Below are 14,248 nucleotides of genomic sequence, written 5' to 3' on the forward strand. Positions count from 1 at the left end.
CTGGGGAAGCAGGCATCTGGGGCAGGGTTGTGGAAGCTTCTAGTTGTTCCTGGTCTTAGGCTGGGCCCCTCAGGGAAGGAAGGAGGCAGCAGAGACCGAGGATGGCATGTGGCAGGGGAGGAAGGAAGGAGCCGTGGACCCATGTTCACATTTCATTATCTGCTCATCATTCCAGAAATGTTCTCCCCGTGTCTCCTATGTCCTCGGTGCTATTTTCCTCCTGGGTCACCTGTAGTGAGAGGACAGGCGGTCCCTGACATGGACTGTGCCTCCTCGGGCTTCTTCCCTAAGTCCTGATCCCCCTTCCCCATCCTCTCCAGTCTGTCCCACGGAGGGTCAGAGCGGGAGCCGTCCTCAGAGCAGCCATCGGGCACCCGTCAGCATTCCACAGCATTCCTGTGGACTCCTAGTGCCCAAATACTTGAGAGATGCTCTCCAAGGGATCATCCCACCCAGGTGGCCCTCATTCAACCTCTCTGCCCACTTCCTTACCAGAAGCCCTAGGACTCTGTGCATATCTTTTGACAGCCCTTGACCCCCCTCCCCCACTTCCTGCAGGACCCCACACACTTTCTGGGAACCTCCCAGAGGGATCCCCAAAGTTCCTGAGGGTTTTGACAAAGGTGTATCATCTGCTCTTTATTCCAGGTGGGCGCTGACCCTGTGTGACCTGCGGGCTGCCCCTTCCACTGACCTGGCTCCTTCTGGGACTGACCTGGGGCTGTCCTCCTTGTCCATAACTCACCAGTCAATCCGTTGCTTCCTGTGGACATAGATGGCAGAGACAGAGACGAGCAGCAGCAGCTTGGGGCCCAAGGAGAGAGCCACCAGGAGTGCAGTGGACAGTTCTCGATCTGGAAATGAAGGGACAGGAGGCAGCATCAGAGAGGGATCCAGGAGTCCACTCCCAGGGGCCTCCACTTACTCCATCTGAGGAGACCTGGTCCCATCAACGCTCTGCAGCTCATGAGTCTCCCCTGGGAGAAGCTCGAGGCAGAATTCAGAATAAGAAGTACCTCATCTCGCTCACCCCCTCTCAGGCTACCGGGTGTCCTTCCGGAGGGAAGGGGTGGAGACAAAGAGAACTCAACAACACGCAAGTGAGCTTTACTGACTTGTCCCCACACCCAATGGGGCAGGTCTGATGCTCTCTTTCTGAGAAGGCAACAGGCTCATAGTTTACGGAGGGTCATCGGATGAGTGGGAAATCATTCACTGCTGTCCCGTAGGATGAATCTGCGACCTTGTCTTTGGACCAGGATGTGTTCAACCTTTCAGGGTCATAGCAACGAATATCAGCCCAGCCTCGAGTACAGTGAGGACAGTGTCATGGTGACCGAGGTGCCAGTCTGCCCAGCTTGTTCCACACTCAGGCCTCGATGTTCTCACGTGCCGAGGGAGCTCTCAGAGTGCCCTGACCTCACGAGACCTGCTGGCTGGACAACACCTGAGGGAGGCAAGGAAACTCTCAGGAGGGCTTTCAAACACCATCCAGCCCACCTGGACCCCAGTGCCAGCATCAGGTAGGATATCTTTCTGTTGGACGTAGATCACTGTATCTGGATGCATAGCTGCAGATTCTTTGCCTTTTTATAATGACTGGTTTTGCTCTTAGATTTGCATCAAGAAATTCAAGTTAAGGGGAGCCAGGGTAGCTCAGTTGGTTAAGCATGTGACTTCTGCTCAGGTTACGATCTCATGGTTTGTGGGTTTGATCCCTGCGTCGGGCTCTGTGCTGACAGCTCAGAGCCTGGAGCCTGCTTCGGATTCTGTGTCTCCCTCTCTCTCTGCCTCTCCCTCACTCGTGCACACTCTCTCTCTCTCTCTCTCTGTCTCTCTCTCTCTCTCAACAATAAATATTAAAGGATAAAAAAAATTCAAATGAGTTTTTGAAATATATGGGATAATCTTAGAGGTAGGAGCGGTGACCCATCATTTTTACCCCTGGTGTGTTGGGGGATGGCAGGTCCCAACTGGGTGGCCTTCTGCACTTATACTCAGTTGAAAGAGGTGCATTGCCCATGTTTGCACCTGCTTCTAGAGGGCAGCCTGCAGCAGAGGCCTGGAGGAAGAGCAGGTACAGAGGTTTCGCCCCTCCGTTCCATTTTAAAAAGTCAAAAATAGCATCCGGCTCGTCCAAGTATGACTCTTCTGTGCTGCCTTGTGTTCACTATCTCCCTTTGCCAGTCTTGCCTCCTTCCCTGTCTCACATGCACGTGAATCGGGCAGCACTCCACAGTGAGCTGTCCCCCTTCTCATATATCTTAGAGGCTGCTTCCCAAGGCAGGTGACCTGCGGAGTTTGTCTGGGAGGGGTCTGGAAACCCAGCTCTAAGGTGCAGAGACAGACCCGGGTCTCAGTCAGCTGACTGGCCAAGAGGTCCCCAGCCTGGTGGCGGGGCAGGATGGGAGGATGGGAGTACCCTGGCAATCTGGAAATGAGTTGGGAATTACAGGAACTATGGGATTGGATGGGTGTTGCTGGGCTGATGCCTTTCAGAGAAAGACGATGCAAACTAAGACCAGTGAATCACACCTGAAAGGTCAAGTGTGAAAGAGGACATCCAGGCAACATTGCAGACTCACACCTCCTAGAGCCGGAGGGAAGAAAAAGCTAAGGACATAATGGGGTCCACCATCACCATAAGAGCATCGGCGCTACAGAGAAGACTGGATTCTCAGCTTCAGTGCACCTGCTTTGCCAGAACAGGGCCGTGATGGGGAACGATGGGAGACAGATACTGAGATGTGGGATAGGGACTTTGGAGACAGGGCATTCAAAGCCCTCAGGGCACTTGTGTCTGCTGAGGACAAGGCAGCACCTTAGTTACTCATCTCCGAATAGAACTTCTAAACCCAAAGGAAAAAGAATAAAAGGACAGTAAATTCTATGGAAATCTGGTTCTCAGTAGTCCTCGAAGACAATGCCCAACCTTCAAAATCTCTGGGAGACAAAAGAGAAAATTCACCAAATCCAAAAGCTCAGTCACTTCACTGTCTTCCTACCCTCACCAGCCACAGGAAAAGGGCAGGTGAAGCAAAGGGCAGCGAGTCGAGGAGCCTGAGAGTTATGGAAATACCACAGCCAATATTAAATCCAGCTGAAATTAGAAATTTTTTTAATGTTTATTTATTTTTGAGAGAGACAGAGTGTGAGTAGGGGAGGGGCAGAGAGAGAGAGGGAGACCCAGAACCCAAAGCAGGCTCCAGGCTCTGAGCTGCCAGCACAGAGCCCGATGTGGGGCTCGAACCCACAAGCCGTGAGATCATGACCTGAGCCGAAGTCAGACGCTTAACCGACTGAGCCACCCAGGCGCCCTGAAATCAGAAAAGATTTTAATGTGTCCTGCCCATCAGGTCACAGATCTTAGGAATGGGTTTCAAAGTGTGCTTGACTTAAAAGGGTTGGCCCTGAACCTCCAGAGTCTGTGAATATGTGGTACCTTACGTGGCAAGAAAGACTGTGTGGTAATTAGCTAACGTCTTGAGTGGGTCATTATCTGGGACTCTTGGAGTGGAGCCAACTTAATTACCGAAACCCTTACAAGTGTAGGAGGCACGCAGAGATTGGGAGCAGGACGCGTGAGGACCACAGCAGAGGTCAGAGGGTGCGGGGCCCTTGGCCAAGGAGTGGAGCTGCCACTAGGAGCTAGAACAGCAAGGACACAGACTCTCCCCGAGAGCCCCCAGAAGGAACGCAGCCCAGCCACCCATTTTAGACATTCCACGCTAGAAATGGAAGATAATGAATGTGGGTTGTTTTAAGTCACTAAGCATGTGCCAGTTATCACAACAGCAGTACGAACCTAAGATCAGGAGGCAGGGGTGTTTTATTTTATTTTTAAATATTTATTTATTTATTCTGAGAGAGAGAGAGAGAGAGAGCGAGCAGAGGAGGGGCAGAGAGTAGGGAGACAGAGAATCCCAAGCCAGCTCTGCACTGCCAGCATTGAGGCCGACGTGGGCTTGAACCCACGAGCCGTGAGATTATGAACCTGAGCTGAAGTGAAGAGTCGGACGCTTAACCGACTGAGCCACCCAGGTGCCCCAGGAGACAGGGACATTCAAAAGGGCAGATGGGAGTAAAAGGGAGAGGCATGATTTAAAATGGATACTTCAAGGAGAGAAAGGCAAACAAGAAGGAAGAGGTGCTGTGTCATAATTGAGCGGTGAAGGAAGATGGAAAAATGGGGCAGGCGAACTTGGCATCCTGAAGAAGACCCAGAAAGATCAGAGGACTCAGAATCTCTGTCCAAACAGAGCCAGCCAACCCCAGGCCTCAGCAACACACGTGGTCATGCCATATTGAGAGAAAGGAGGTCCATTAAGCTAGGACTATCATAAAACACCTCAGTACCATTGACCGAAAGATGTGCATTTTTACATCAGACGCACTGGGCCCAGAAAGGCAGTGGCCGGAGCCCTGGGACGTCCATGGAGTGGCATCCTGGTGCGTAGGGTCACAGAAGCATCTTACACTTGGCTCTGGCCTGCCAACTTAGCCAACCTTAAAATCCTATTTGCAGCCTTAGCACACTAACAAGCTTGCCAGTTAAGGCACACTAGAAATACTAGAAGTAACAGCCCTCGTGTGTGCCCCAGTGTAAGACAGAAGTCTCAAAACCAAACCCAGGCTTGTCAAGATGAGATGCTGTGGACTTGTCTCCTGGTCGAGTGCATGCCTGACCCCTGGAAATGGCATGAGGTCCAAGCATAGGAGGACTCTGAAAGGTGGAGGAGGAAGGCAGGCAGTTAAGTGTCAGCAGACTGGAGGAAGAACACAGCTTAGGTACCCTGGCTTCGCGTTCCTGAATCCCTGGAAACAGAAGCAGGCCAAGGTGTGACATTCAAAGAAAAGTCTAGCATCAATCTCAGTTTCTAAAGAAGCAATCCGATGAAGAAATGGGGGAACCAAATGAGACTTTTAAATACATAGAACAAACTGAGGGTTGCTGTTGGGGAGGTGGGTGGGGGGATGAGCTAGTGGCAATGGGCATTAAGGAGAGAACTTTTGTGGATAGGCACTGGGTGTCATCTGTAAGAGATGAATCACTGGGTTCTACTCCTGAAGCCAAGACTACATTGTATGTTAACTAACTTGAATTAAAAACAAACCAACAATGGGCAGAAGGCACTAATAGACACTTGTCCAAACAAGACATCCAGATGACTAACAGACACATGAAAATATGCTCAACGTCACTCATCATCAGAGAAATACAAATCAAAACTCCAACGAGAAGCTACCTCACTCTGTCAGAATTGCTAACACAAGTAACAACAGTTGTTGGCGAGGATTCGGGGAACGGGGAACCCTCTTGCACTGTTGGTGGGAATGCAGACTGGTGCAGCCACCCTGGAGAACAGTATGGAGGTTCCTCAAAAAGTTAAAAATAGAACTATAATATGACCCAGCAATTGCACTACTAGGTACTTACCCAGAGGATACCAAGATACAGATTCAAAGGGATACATGCACCCCAATGTTTATAGCAACATTATCAACAATAGCCAAACAATGGAAAGAGCCCAAATGTCCATTGACTGATGAATGAGTAAAGTCGTGGAATATGTATATATATATGTATATATATATATATATATATACACACACACACATACACACATATGTATACACAATGGAAAAGTACTCAGCAATCAAAAAGAAAGAAATCTTGCCATTTGCAACAACATGGATAGAGCTAGAGTGTATTATGCTAAGGGAAAGAAGTCCGTCAGAGAAGGACAAAGGCCATATGATTTCACTCATACATGGAATTTAAGAACCAAAACAAATGCACATACGGGAAGAGGGGAAAAGAGAGAGAGGGAACAAACCACAAGAGACTCCTAATGGTAGAGAATAACCCAAGGGTCGATGGAGGGAGGTGGGGAATGTGCTGGAAGAGTGATGTGTATCAAGGAGGGTACCAGTGTTGAGCACTCGGTATTATATGTAAGTGATGAATCACTGAATTTTACTCCTGAAACCAGTACTACACTGTATGTTAACTAACTGGAATTTAAATTAAAAAAAAATCTCAGTTCAGGGGCGCCTGGGTGGCGCAGTCGGTTAAGCGTCCGACTTCAGCCAGGTCACGATCTCGCGGTCCGTGAGTTCGAGCCCCGCGTCGGGCTCTGGGCTGATGGCTCAGAGCCTGGAGCCTGTTTCCGATTCTGTGTCTCCCTCTCTCTCTGCCCCTCCCCCGTTCATGCTGTGTCTCTCTCTGTCCCAAAAATAAATAAACGTTGAAAAAAAAGATTAAAAAAAAAATCTCAGTTCAAATTTCAAAAAATGAGGAACAAAATCAATTCAAAGAAAGTGAAGGAAAAAAAAGAGGAGAAAAAGCAATGAAATTGAAAACAGAAACAATTGAGAAAATCACTGAAACAAAAGTGGGTTCTTTGACCGACACATGAAAAAATCCTCCACATCACTCCTCATCAGGGAAATACAAATCAAAACCACAATGAGATACCACCTCACACCTGTCAGAATGGCTGACATTAACAACACAGGCAACAACAGATGTTGGCGAGGATGCAGAGAAAGAGGATCTCTTTTGCACTGCTGGTGGGAATGCAAACTGGTACAGCCATTCTGGAAAACAGTATGGAGGTTCCTCAAAAAACTCAAAATAGAACTACCCTATGACCCAGCAATTGCACTACTAGGCATTTATCCACGGGATACAGATGTGCTGTTTCGAAGGGACAACATGCACCCCCATGTTTATAGCAGCACTATCAACAATAGCCAAAGTATGGAAAGAGCCCAAATGTCCATTGATGGATGAATGGATAAAGAAGATGTGGTATATCTATACAATGGAGAATTACTCGGCAATCAAAAAGAATGAAATCTTACCATTTGCAACTATGTGGATGGAACTGGAGGGTATTATGCTAAGTGAAATTAGTCAGAGAAAGACAAAAATCATATGACTTTACTCATATGAGGACTTTAAGAGAGAACAGATGAACATAAGGGAAGGGAAACAAAAATAATGTAAAAACAGTGAGAGGGACAAAACAGAAGAGACTCATAAATATGGAGAACAAACTAAGGGTTACTGGAGGGGTTGTGGGAGGGGTCATGGACTACATGGGTAAGGGGCACTAAGGAATCTACTCCTGAAATCAGTGTTGCACTATATGCTAACTAACTTGGATGTCAATTTTAAAAAATAAAAAAAATTTTAAAAAGTGGGTTCTTTGAAAAGATCAATAAAATTGAAAATCTTCTAGCAATTTTGACAGTGAAAAATATGAAAAATAACACATTATATCAAGAATGAAACAGCATGTCACTACAGACCCTACAGACATCAACAGGCTATCAAGGTAATACTATGAGCAACTCTGTGGGAAGAAATTTGATAACTCAGAGAAAATGGACCAAACTCCTCAAAAGCACAGCGGGCCCCCAAGCATCCTATATAAAATGATGAATCTGAGTAGTCATTCAGATTATTTTCAAGTAAAAAAAGAATTGTGGCAGCCTAGGTGGTTTCACAGGAAAGTTCTTCCAAGCATTTACAGATGAATTAAAACCAAGCTAGGTGCACAAAATAAAGTTACAGAAGAAATTTTTGAAAATCTGAATATAGACCCCATTTTAGATGATAGTAGGAAATTATTTTATGAAGTGTCTAATGGTATATTGGTTTTGTAGAAAAGCCAATGTCATTAGTCACATGACTACACAATTATAGACTCTATTTGCAACTGGATGTGCATCCATGACTAAGTCATTAGTGGACACAATTCTGCAACTTCTGTATACCTCTAGTTTTGAAAGAAGTTATTTGTTTTCCTCTTCCTATCTATACTCTCCCAGTTGGGAGGGACATGGACACTCAGTGACCCATTGTTGACCCAGCAGTGACAGCGATGTCATAGTGCATATAGAAGGAACGTGGGCCTTTGAAAGGTCTTTTGGAGCAAAGACTCCTTGAATCCTGGCTCCACCTGCTCCTGATGTTACATGAGAGAGAAATGAGGTATACTTCGGTCATAAAAGGGGGACTCCGTAGGTCCTTGGGACAATGCCCAGTTGCTATATCTAATACGTGTATGTTCTACAGGCTGGTGGTCCCTGTCCTCAGGGACTCTCTCTCTCTCTGAAAATAAATCAATAAACTTAAAAAATATTTCTTTATAAAAACAGAAAACCGAAACTCCAGGTCCTCTGGACTTTCTTCCAGAATTTCAGAGTGGTGGATGCAGACATTTGCTGGGGTGACAATAGAATGTTCTGAAGGAATATAGAATAGGCGGGTAAGAAAGATCGGGAGGAGGGGGTGGCTGGCCTGGCATGGTGACTTAATCCCTGTCAGGTGAAGGAGGAGGAGGCAGACCCTAGCAACAAGATCATCTCCCTCCCTCTGTTGTTTCTTTCTCTAATGCGTGGTTATGTCAAAAGATCTAAAGAGATCTGTACCAGACTCTTACCAGTGGTCATTCTTGGAATGTAGGCTTTGGGGGAAGTCCCGGACCTCACAGCAAATTTCTACTTCGTATCTATAGACTTCTAGATTATTCTATAATGAGCATGAATAACTACTTTACCATGAGAAAAGAAAATATAAAATTAAATGCCAGATTAGTTGACATCAAGGCTCACCCGAGTTTCCATCTGTGCACTGGTCCTTGGTGTAGCCAGAGGTCTTGAGTATATGCCTTTTGGTGACTGCCTGCTGCCCATCATGCTGCACCTGGCAGGTGAGCACCACGTCCTCTGTGTGGGTAGATAAATTCACCAGGAGCCAGCTCATCCAGTTAAAGGTCCCATCCTTGTTCTCTATGAGGTTCGAGGCCGTCGAGGCCGTTTCTGTTCGGGACACGTTTCCGTTCTCCAACCAGGTCAGCTGTAGGCGCTGGGGGTAGAACTTCTTCACTTGGCAAATGACCTTCACCTGGTCCCCTGTCACGGGTTGCTGGGCAACCTCCAAGGTGGGTGGAACTGAAACAGCACAGAGCAGAAGCTCTGACCTCATGGAACAGACACATCACCAGGGAGGGGCTAGAGAACTTAGGTCCCCCCACGCAGCAAGGGAATCACCCAGATCAGTGCTAGGCATACAGCTGGTGCTCAAACACTGAGGGTGGGCTTTGCATGCGAGTGAAATCCCTAAGCACAGTGCCCAGTACACAGTAGGTGCTCAAGGTACCTACTGGTAGCTCCTATTAGGGTAATGAGTGAAATCGAGCCCCCAGCATGCATTTGGAATCGAATAACTAGCAAAATCCATGAAGTCACCAAGCACACAGTGGCTGGATTACAGTAGGTGCTCAATAATTGGAGTGGCTATGGGAAAGTAAATCAAACTACCTAGCACGGTAGGTGTTCACCCGGAACTGCCATTAAAACAGGAGGAGGTGACGGTACCCCTGGGTGCCCGGTGGTTGGGAGGGTCTGTCAGGAGGCAGGTTCCAGGGGATGGAAGGCTGGGAGCACGGAGTGGGGGAGGGGCAGGCTGGGAGGCTTGGGGGCCGGAGCTGGGCTTGGGCCAGGGGTGACGGGCATCTACCTCGGAGGGTCTCGGACAAGTTGGCAGTCCCACGAAGAGGAGGGCCCCCCTGCAGGGTCACGTGGGCCACCTCGCAGGTGACCTGGGAGCGAACATCCCCCGGGGCCAGCGGCAGCGTGGTTGTGCTGGAGATGCTGTAGGAAGCGCTGTCTCCCTCTGGGTCCACGGTGGTCTGGGAGGCTGCCAGCTCCTTCCCGTTTTTGAACCATTTCAGGGTGACGTTTCTGGGGGAGAAGCCGTGGGACTCGCAGGTGAAGCTCACAGTCTGCTCAGGTGTGGCCCTGGCCGTGGGGCCCGACACCACGGGGGGAGAGGGTTTGGCTACAAGAGGAGCATTCACGAGTAAGCATGACTCTGGGCATCCTCACCAACGACAGGTATGTGACACTGTGCAGAACCCTCGCATGGATTATTTTCCAGCCCTGCTGATAGTGTTGGGAGGGCGGTGTCAGAGACTGAGGCAGGGGCAGGGCCCGCGTGCAATTCCAGCCTAAGTTCAAAGTCCCTCTTGTCTTCTCTGCCAGGGGACTTCCTACCAATCTGGGCACAGGAAGGACATTTCTGGTGGGTGTCACTCTCAGTGTCCACCTCCTCCTCCTCCAGTACCCAGAACAGAGCTTGCACATAGCAGGTGCTTAGTAAGTGCTGAGTGTAGAGGATTCTGGACACATTGACATGAGTGCTATTTGGAGGCAGGTGTGAGGATGGGCCTTGTGACTAGCATGTCTCCCAGACTTTCAGTCTCTCATCCTGGGAACCAGAGGGCTGGTCAGGATTGAAAAAGAGAAGAGCTGGGAACCTGCAGACCGCGGTTCCAGATTTTCCCACCGTTTACCAGACGTGGGGCCTTCAGCAAATAGCACAACCTCTCCAGGCCTCAACTTTCCTGATCCGTGGAAGGGGCTCATTCAGGGACACCCGCCAAAGCACCTGATCCTTATCTGTTGCTCAGACGGTGGAGGGCATTCTTACTGACTTGCCGTCACAACCAGGGGACGGAGCGATACTCACCGCTCACGGTGACCTGGGTGCCTGGTCCAGACTTAAACTCCACATCGGGGTTCCCTTTCTGGAACTTCACACAGTAGTAGGTTCCCGTGTCTTCTGGGGTGATGTTACTGATGCGGATGGAAAAGTCCATGTTGTTTCTCCTTGTGACGTCTGAAACATTTGTTACTCGAGGGGAGTGAGGGTCTCCTCTGAAACTGAAGATTAACTCCCGGCCTGGCCCTGTCCCCCTGAACCACTCGACCTTCCCAGCGGGGACCAGGGAGGTCAGGGTGCAGTGAAGAGTGGCCGTCTGTCCGGCTGCCACAGATACCGACTTCTCGGGCTGGATCACCTGCAGTTCTGTCTCACCTGCCACACCTGGAGGGAGAACAAAACAGCTACTTATGATCCTTGTTTGATCCTGTCCGTCTGCTCAAGTGTTTATCCACAACAGCTTTCACTGAGTGCACACTGTGAGCCCAGCCCGCTGTGTGTACACGGCATGTAGCCCTCGCGATGAGCCTGTCACACGGGACCCTATTACAGACGAGGAAAGCAAAACACAGAGAGATTCGGTGATGTGGCACACGGCAGGCGGATGGCCCCCAGCCCTCTCTGAAAGCGTCGTGCTTCGCCAAATGATCCTGTTTGTCTACGTTCTGGCCCCTTGGGTGTTACACTTTCTGGTCTCTTGCATTAGGTGGGGCCGTGAGACTTCTTTAGACCATTGTGTGTGAGCGGAAGTGATGGATGTAGTTTCTGGGCTGTGTGTTTAACTTCTGGAACCTCTATGGATCAACTTCCCTCCTTCACAAGCACGTGCACATGCTGGGGTCTGTCCCAGCAGCCTGGATGCTTGAGAGACAGTGATGGGCAGAGCTTTAAACACACCAGAAGCATGTAGTTTCATAAGAAGTAAAACATGCAAAAATATGTGGTTTTTTCCCCCTCATAGCGTAATCATTTTAGTTTCTGAATGCTATTGCAACACTTTTAAAAACTTAATGCCAAAACCTACAGAAGCTTATTATCTTACAATTCTTGAGGTCAGAAGTCCAAAATTGGTGTTGCTGGGTTAAAATCAAGGGTCAGCTGAGCTGCGTTTCTTCTGGAGTTATTGTCTTTGTCTTTCCAAATTCTAGAAGCTGCCCACAATCTTTTTCTCATAGTTTCCCATCTTCCAATCACTCCAGATTCATGCCTTTCTTGTCACCTGTCCTTCTTTAACTTTGATTTCCATGCCTCATTCTTATAAGGACTCTTGTGAATATATTTGGGCCACTTTGATAATCTCGGATAATCTCCCCATTTAATAGTCTTGAGTTAATCACTTCTGCAAAATCTCTTTTGCCATGTAAGAGAAAACTATTCACAGGCTCTGGGTATTATAATATGGACTTCTTTTAAGGGGGGATATTGTTCTTTTTACCACATATGTATCCCCAGACTATTACAGAAACCAGTTACTATAAAAAAACCTTTGTATGAGCCATTGTTATACAGGCTAAGAAGCAGGCAACTTACTGGAATCTGGAAGAAAGTCTTTTCAAGCAGTGAACTGGTGAAATAGTTTGTGAAATAAACTGAGAAATCAACAACAGAACCAGAAACTGGACATTCTCAAATATATAGAAACAAAACAACTCCTTCTTAAAAAATAAAAACTTAAGCAAAAAGGAATCACAAGGGAATTTAGAGAACACCTTGAGATGAATGAAAATGGAAACACAACTTCCCCAAACTACAGTCTGCAGTGAAAGCAGCTCTAGAGGGAAATTTATGGCTGTAATGCCTACACTCAAAGAGAGGAAAGATCACAATGCAGTTAACAACTATGGACCTTGAGAAATCAGAAAAAGAAGAGGAAAAATAAACCTGAAGTTAGCAGAATGAAGGAAAGAAAAAGGAGTAGTATCTCTATGCTATATATAAATAAAATGTGAAAAAAAGAAACCAACAGAGGGGAACCCTTTTGCACTGTCGGTGGGAATCCAGACTGGTGTGGCCACCTTAGAAAACAATATGGAGGTACCTAAAAAAAATTAATCATAGCACTACCTTATGACGCAGAAATTGCACTACTAGGTATTTATCCAAAGGATACAAAAATGCTGAATCAGAGGGGCTTATGAATCCCAATGTTTATAGCGGCACTGTCAACAATAGCCAAGTTATGGAAAGAGCCAAAGTATCCATCAACTGATGAACGGATAAAGAAGATGTGGTATGTGTGTGTATATATATATATATATATATATATATATATATATACACACACATATATATATACACACATATATACACACATATATATATATATACACACACATATATATACACACACATACACACACACATGCATACATACATGCAATGTATATAATACTATATACATATAATACACTAATATATATACTATATAGTAACATACAATATACATAGTAAATACTATAATACAATGTATATGAATACGGGCACTTGTTGGATGAGCACTGGGCGTTGTATGGAAACCAATTTGACAATAAATTATATTTAAATAAAAAAAGAATGAAATCTTGCCATTTGTGACGACATGGATGGAACTAGAGGGTATTATGCCAAGTGAAATAAGTCAGACAAAGACAGATACCAAGTGAGCTCACTCGTACATGGAATTTGAGAAACTCAACAGATGAACATAGGGGAAGGGAAGGAAAAATGAAATAAAAACGGAGGCAAACCGTAAGAGACTCTTAAATACAGAGAACATACTGAAGGTTGCTGGAGGGGAGAGAGGTGGGGGGATGGGTTAAATGTGTGACGGGCATTAAGGAGATCACTCTTTGAGATGAGCACTGGGTGTCATATGTTAGAGATGAATCACTGGGTTTTACTCCTGAAGCCAAGACTACAGTGGGTGTTAACTAACTTGAGTTTAAATAAAATCTTAGAGGAAAAATAAAACCAATATCAACAGTCAAAACCAATATCAACAGTCAAGACTCAAGTGCATTTCTCTAAGTGAGTGGTGACCAATTCAAAAAGGAAATTAGCAAACCATTCCACTTGCACTAATATCATACTTAGTAGTAAATTGTTTTCATGGGGATGAAAGGCTGTACACCAAAAAGTGTAAAACAATTTTGCTGAAAGAAATGAAAGAAGACATAAATAAATGGAAAAACTTCCTCTGTTCGTGCATTGGAAGACTTCATATTGTTAAGATGTCAATACTACCTAAAGTGATCTACAGATTCAATACAATTGTTATCAAAACCCCCATGGCAGTTTTTTTTTTTTTTTTTTTTTGCAGAAATGGAAAAGCCCATTCTAGAATTCATACGCAGTTTCAAGGGTCTCAGATCACCAAACAATCCTGGAAAAGAAAATAGTTGGGAAACTGATACTCCTTGATTTAAAAACCTACTACATAGTATAATAATTAGAGTACTGTAGTACTGAAAAGGAATAGAGATATAGAGCAATGGACTTGAATGGAGAGCCTAACAATAAACTCTCACATATATGGTCAAATGATTTTCAACAAGAGTGCCAAGACCATTCAGTGGGGGAAAAGAGTGATCTTTTCAACATGAAAAGAAACACGGGAAAACTGAATATCTACATCCAAATAAGGAAGTTGAACCCTCACCGTACTCTGTATAGAACAATGAGCTCAAATTGGATGAAGGGACCTAAATACAAGAGCTAAATCAATAAATCAATACATCAAACAAATTTTCAGAG

At 46.2% G+C, this 14,248-nt stretch overlaps 1 protein-coding gene and 1 long non-coding RNA gene across 2 annotated transcripts in view; one reads left to right on the forward strand and one right to left on the reverse strand.

The window, feature by feature from the left end:
• The window catches only part of LOC123384342, a 32,943-nt gene that overhangs the window by 4,071 nt on the left and 14,624 nt on the right, over window positions 1-14,248 (forward strand). Inside the window, exon 3 of the long non-coding RNA XR_006595291.1 lies at window positions 649-1,523. This is a non-coding gene — a long non-coding RNA (uncharacterized LOC123384342). The remainder of the gene's footprint in view (window positions 1-648; window positions 1,524-14,248) is intronic.
• LOC101085793 (signal-regulatory protein beta-1) lies at window positions 211-10,794 on the reverse strand. Its single transcript, XM_045053800.1, has 5 exons — window positions 10,544-10,794; window positions 9,533-9,853; window positions 8,626-8,964; window positions 746-854; window positions 211-229 (listed from the first exon to the last, which is right to left on the reverse strand). Exons 1-5 carry the CDS (start codon window positions 10,671-10,673, stop codon window positions 226-228), a joined length of 903 nt encoding a protein of 300 aa, XP_044909735.1. The 5' UTR covers window positions 10,674-10,794; the 3' UTR covers window positions 211-225.

The sequence above is a fragment of the Felis catus genome, chromosome A3 (genome assembly GCF_018350175.1).
Source record: "Felis catus isolate Fca126 chromosome A3, F.catus_Fca126_mat1.0, whole genome shotgun sequence".
NCBI lineage: Eukaryota > Metazoa > Chordata > Mammalia > Carnivora > Felidae > Felis > Felis catus.